The 6,372-nt window shown below is 32.3% G+C and overlaps 1 protein-coding gene across 1 annotated transcript; it reads right to left on the reverse strand.

The window, feature by feature from the left end:
• Positions 1-280: 280 nt before the first annotated feature.
• On the reverse strand, positions 281-5,291 carry LOC136811890 (repetitive organellar protein-like). The gene is made up of 3 exons (XM_067068512.1): positions 4,989-5,291; positions 1,029-2,093; positions 281-823 (listed from the first exon to the last, which is right to left on the reverse strand). The coding sequence occupies exons 1-3, from the start codon at positions 5,289-5,291 to the stop codon at positions 281-283; spliced, it is 1,911 nt and encodes a 636-aa protein (XP_066924613.1).
• Between the last annotated feature and the right edge of the window lie 1,081 nt (positions 5,292-6,372).

Genomic DNA, 6,372 nt, shown 5'->3' on the forward strand with positions numbered 1-6,372 from the left:
CTAATATGCTTATGGTGTCCTAATTTTTCCAAATTAAAACTTTGAGTATTTGGATGGGTCACAGGCAAGAAACAACAAAAATTTATTAATTTATTGATAAATTTTCTCCCTACTCTATGGTAGAGCATCTTCAGATCTAACATAACTCATAAAAAAACCTATCTTATAACATCTAGCATCTTCAGACATTTGATTAAAAAAATATTTTTATTCCCTAGATAGAAAATTAATTAAGTTATTCTATGAACAATAAAATCATTAATAAAAGACAATAAAATGATTATAAAAGATTTTCCCATATGTTTGATAAAAGTTTAATTTCTTCTTTTTTATTTAGTAAATTGGTTTTGTGTTCCTTAATTGCAACTGCCTCTTTGAATTTTCTCATTTTGAAATTCCTTTCTCTAAAAAGTACTTTTACATCATCAAACTCTGCCTCGTGATTGGTTTGTTTCAAGTGTTGAGACAAACCAGATACCTTTTCTTGCTCCCCGTTTGCACCTTGTTTATGTTCTTTCATTCTCGTTTCAATCGTTCTTCCCGTTTCTCCGATGTAATATTTCTCACAGTCTTTACAGTTTACTTTGTACACTACTCCTGACATATCTTGTGTTTCTACATTATTATTTGTTTTCACTTTCAATGCATTGCCCAACGTTTTTCCTTTTGTATTGACCAATTTTACGTTATAATGTTTACTTTTAGCTGAAATTTTCTCTGATATACCTTTTTCGTAGGGCAAATACATTTTTATCATATTTTCCTCATTTTCATCTCGAACTTTCTTTTTCTCGTTTGGTTTAAGAGATTCTTTTATGGTTCTCTTAACGACATTATTTGGGAAATCATTAAGTTGCATTGTTTTTTTTTTCGATATATTTCAATTCCTTGTGTAAATCCTCTTCGTTTGTACAAACTATCTTTGCACGTTTAGTCAACGTTTTGATTGTTGACACTTTCACATGATGATATGGTTGATTAGAATTAAAATTTGAGTATTGGCCGGTATGTGTTTTCTTCTTAAATACTTTGGTTTTCAATTTGTTATCTGTTGACCTTGCGACCACACAGTCTAAGAATGGTATTTCTCCGTTAGTCTCCTCCTCTGCAGTAAAGGTAACAGCTGTGTTGATTGCATTTAATTCGCTTAAAGTGTCATTTATAGCATGCCGAGAGATAGTAAAGGTATCATCAACTTTTCGAAGCCAAATTCTTGGAGCATGAATCATTTGATAAACATGGTGTTCCTCGATGCGTTGGACAAATAATTCAGCATAGGACGGAGACGCCGGGGATCCTATGAATAATCCATCAGCTTGGTCGTAATATTTATTTCCCATTTTAAACGTCATGAATTGAATTGAAATTCTGGCGAGTCTGACAAGAGCTTCTTTGTTCAGCTTGGTTTTGAAGCTGTGTTGGTTGATTCTTCTCTCTACTTCACGGATGACTTCTTCTTTTGGTAGCGAAGGATACATATCAGCTATGTCAAAACTTATTAACTTTTCATCATCATTTAAAGTTAAAACTTTCAGTTTATCTACAAAATCACTGGTATCTTTAATGAATGACTTTGCATTTGTAGTGAGCGGTTTCAATTCATTACTAACAAATTTTGCAACCTTGTAAAAGGTTGATCCTTGAGTGTTTATAATCAATCTGACTTTGAGTGGGTTTTTATGTGCTTTCAATGTAGGTCTTCCACTTGGTGTTACTGGTGTAATTTGTTTGAGTTTGTTCAAAAGTTCTTTTGAAATTTTCTTCTCCTTGTGTAGGTTGTTTAGTTCTTTATTTACCAAGGTTTTGACGTTTTCGATATTGTCTTCTATCACAGGTTTATATCGCTCTCTATTGGAAAGTTCTTTGTCAATAAGCTCCTCAACTTTCTTATTTTCGATGATGCAAGTGGCTCGACCTTTGTCATTTTCAATCAGGGTAAGACCATTACTTTTTAACCATTCCTTTAATCCATTACAGAGTTCTTGTTCAATATTCGTTGGTTTGTTTTTCTTCCCGTTTTTAATGATCTTTTTACAATCAAATCGAAATTCGTTGGCTGCTGATATACTTGGTAACTTTTTTGGCCGCCTCCTCTATTCCGCAAATAAAATCTAACACTGGTAATTCTTTCGTTGCGATTTTGAAGTCAAGACCTTTTGAAAGTAATGGTATAAACTCGTTTGGTATTTCCTTTTCGGTAAAGTTTAACAAAGTTCGTTGTTGATGTGCTTTCCGTTCTTCGTCTGATATTGTGGTACTTTGGGTAACTTTCTTTTGTAGCAGCTTTTGAAATTTTGTTGATAAGTGTGACGATTTTCGATCAAGCATTTTTGAATTTCTCTTTTCAGTTAGCTGTTGTACATTTATATAGTCATTTAAAGAAAGATTTTCTTCCAATACAGAGTCTTGTTTTTTCTTAATCTGCCTTTGTTTAAAACGTTTTGTATAATTTTTCACTATCGATCTGTTTAAAAGTTTTTTCTCCGTATCTTTGAGAAATTTCCTTGTCGTTGGTGATGCGGAACGTCTTCCTCCTAATCTGCAGTGAATCGGTGTGATACCAGATCGCTTACATTTCGATATAAAAATTCGATATCCCTGCTCAAAATGTCTTCTCTCTTCGATGCTAGTTGAAATTGGTTAATCGAGTTGTAAACATTTTCCCCATATTTTTCTGTTATAAAACAAATACAAATACAAAAGGAAAAACGTTGGGCAATGCATTGAAAGTGAAAACAAATAATAATGTAGAAACACAAGATATGTCAGGAGTAGTGTACAAAGTAAACTGTAAAGACTGTGAGAAATATTACATCGGAGAAACGGGAAGAACGATTGAAACGAGAATGAAAGAACATAAACAAGGTGCAAACGGGGAGCAAGAAAAGGTATCTGGTTGTCTCAACACTTGAAACAAACCAATCACGAGGCAGAGTTTGATGATGTAAAAGTACTTTTTAGAGAAAGGAATTTCAAAATGAGAAAATTCAAAGAGGCAGTTGCAATTAAGGAACACAAAACCAATTTACTAAATAAAAAAGAAGAAATTAAACTTTTATCAAACATATGGGAAAATCTTTTATAATCATTTTATTGTCTTTTATTAATGATTTTATTGTTCATAGAATAACTTAATTAATTTTTTATCTAGGGAATAAAAATAATTTTTTAATCAAATGTCTGAAGATGCTAGATGTTATAAGATAGGTTTTTTTATGAGTTATGTTAGATCTGAAGATGCTCTACCATAGAGTAGGGAGAAAATTTATCAATAAATTAATAAATTTTTGTTGTTTCTTGCCTGTGACCCATCCAAATACTCAAAGTTTTAATAATGGAAAGGCAATCACTGAAGAGTTTTCCAAATTGACTCAAAAAATGTATCATTAAAGTCTGAAAATCAAAATGTCTCCTGTCGAATAAAACAATAATCAGCGAGCTTCATTTAACAAGTAAGAAAGTAACAAAACAGGATTCCTAGCTGCAAATAATCTTAACAAAAGAATAAAAAAAATCTACAAACAAAAAAAAGAGGTTTTATATCAGCAACAAAAATCACACAATTTGATCAAGAAAAAAACAAATTGCAAAATTGCATAAAGTTTAAGATACCACCAAATGTAGAATTTTGAAAAGTCAATTTAAAAAATCTCAATTTCAGCTAAATTTTGTGTCCCTGAAAAAATAAAATACCAACTGTGATAAAATTGTCATTTTTCATAAATATGAGTATACATTTGCTGTCAGAAAATACAATGGGATTAAAATTAGAATTCTAAATCTTCATTTACAACACTTGCAAGGAAATTTTTCGGATACAGAAAATGCTGGTGACTTTCCTTGGATAAAAAGAGATGACATTCTCATTCAGAGTCAAAATAGAGAGATAAATCTATTTGAATAGACCGTACTTTTCAAGTTAAAATCCATAAAAATTTTTGACATGGATTCAGTCAGGTGTAAGCAAAAGAATACATGTTCTCAAAATAGAAAATACTTTAAAAAGAAACTGCAAATAAAAACAAATTTGAAAATGATCTTGAAAGCACAGAGGCTATTTTCCAAGAGTTAGACTGTAAGCTTTTCTTTAATATGCTTGCACCATTCGTTGCAAATACGTTGTTTCAAAAACGTTTCAATTGCCTCCTCGCCCCAATTACCAGCACAAAAATACATTTTATTTTCATCATAATGAGAGCTTTGACTTGCTACTTCAGGGTCACTAAGGGTGTAATTGACTCCTTGAAGATCTACAACCATTATTGCTTTTTTTTGACTCAAGGTAGCTGTAGTGAGCGAAAGTCTCAGCTTTTCTCAGCAAAACTTTATCATCAATTGTAGTATTGATGTTTCCATCATTGTTAACATATATAAGTTATGGCATGCAGAAAAGCAGAAAATAGGATTTTTCTTTTTTTACTAATTTCTGCTGACGTCATCAAAATTTCGAAAGAAATTTTTTTCAAATGATCGACTTTAGTAAGATACATCTTTGGTGAAAGTTTGAAGACAATTGAATAAACCATTCTTGAGAAATTCAATTTTTAGTTTTAGTGACGTCATCGATTATTACGTAATAATCAGTTTTTGCAGTTTTTCGCGAAAATCAGCGAAAAAACAATTAGGTTACACATTAGGTTAGAAACTACATCATAGTACCCTTCATGTTCAGTCATTTGTTTGGTCATTTTCTGTCGACTAATGCGATCTAAAAATTATGGTAATTTTAAGGCATGCCATAACTTATATATGTTAACAATGATGGAAACATCAATACTACAATTGATGATAAAGTTTTGCTGAGAAAAGCTGAGACTTTCGCTCACTACAGCTACCTTGAGTCAAAAAAAACAATTAGGTTACACATTAGGTTAGAAACTACATCATAGTACCCTTCATGTTCAGTCATTTGTTTGGTCATTTTCTGTCGACTAATGCGATCTAAAAATTATTGTAATTTTCAGTTTTTGAGACATGCCATAACTTACCCGAGAGTGCTCACAATTTTCATCATTGAACTTTCCGAAATAAAGTGAAGTGTGTGTGAAGGACTTGCCAAAATCCTTTGGTACAGCTTGGGTAAATTTCAATGAAAGATGTTTCGCTAATGAGTGCATCTGAACAGTCTTTCTTGCATGTTCTTCTTCAGTGAATGATCTTTCAGCAAGAACATTAATTTTGTCTTTTTGAAAAACTTTAACAACATAATCACCATATAATTTCTGGTATGAAAAAGCTTTATGAACATCTCTGAATCCACCGCTACCAAAGGGTTCATCTTCCATAGTCATATTGACTTCAAATGGAGGAAGCCATTTAAGCGTAGCGACACTAAATTCCTCCAATGTAAAGACTTTGGTTTTTGGATTGTTTGGCGTGATCAACTTACCAATTTTAAGATATTTTGAAGCAGGCAATGATACCATCTTCCCTGACAATTGTCCTGCTGTCTAGATCAAATTTTACGAAAGAAAAATGTATAACCTGTTGTAACATTGTAAACAAAACAGAGATATTTTATATTTTATTATACCAAGTATTTTGGTGATTAAAGAAATTTGAAAAAGAAAAGAAAAATTATTTGTGTTTGTTGCTCTTTAGTAGTCGAGTTTGATTTTGGAAAGTTTGAATGTTTTAATTGAGTTCAGATTTTTTGTAGTCTAAGCCCTCTGAGTATGAGAGAGGCAATACCATATCCTATTAGCAAAGTGACAAGAGCTTTTTTTCGGGTTTTAATTTAAGATATGACCATGCGGGTTATGAATTGAGTGGCATTGATGATTCCGTCGTGAGAACCAAAAAACCTCCCGTTTTCCACAAAACAGCGTCATCAGAAAGATCGTCTGCACCAGAACAACCTTCCAGCAGTCAGGAAGTAGAACCAACTAGTGATCCTATACCAGAACCAATTCTTGATCAATTACCAGACGTATGTGAAGTCACCAGCCAAAAAACTCTATCGTCTAATGTCTTTGCTCAAAGGTTTTTCGTTGAATTCGCAAAAATGTATTGTCCTCCACTTGTCACTGATGACGTTCTCAACAACACGTCCTTCATTGACGCTATTGCTTGTTCTGGACAGCTGATAGTTGATTTTTCAAAATGGTACGATAAATACAAAACCACTCAGGGAAGGTTAAACACGACTACTGAATTATATAAGATTTCTTCGGAAGTTCTGAAAAACATTGAGGCTCTAAAGGAAACTTTAAAACAAGCTGCTTCAATTAAAATTTCTTTAAGTGCTGGACTGAGTGCCCTCACAGTATCTGCTAAGAGAAAAGAGGAAGTTCTAAAAACCATCTTACTTGAATGTATCTAATATCATTTCAAAAATGAATAAACACCACACCCAAACGAAGAATAAAACAA

This window comes from Clytia hemisphaerica, unplaced genomic scaffold, assembly GCF_902728285.1.
Source record: "Clytia hemisphaerica strain Z4C2 unplaced genomic scaffold, Clytia hemisphaerica genome assembly, whole genome shotgun sequence".
NCBI classification, from domain to species: domain Eukaryota; kingdom Metazoa; phylum Cnidaria; class Hydrozoa; order Leptothecata; family Clytiidae; genus Clytia; species Clytia hemisphaerica.

Bases quoted from the DNA above. Each gene is read 5' to 3' on its own strand.
- LOC136811890 (XM_067068512.1), bottom strand. From the start codon at position 5,291: ATGACTATGGAAGATGAACCCTTTGGTAGCGGTGGATTCAGAGATGTT. The intron at 2,094-4,988 runs GTAAGTTATGGC...TTTGCGGAATAG, and splicing joins AAAATTGTGAGCACTCTCGG to AGGAGGCGGCCAAAAAAGTT. The intron at 824-1,028 runs GTATTTAAGAAG...AATGTCGTTAAG, and splicing joins ATAACAAATTGAAAACCAAA to AGAACCATAAAAGAATCTCT.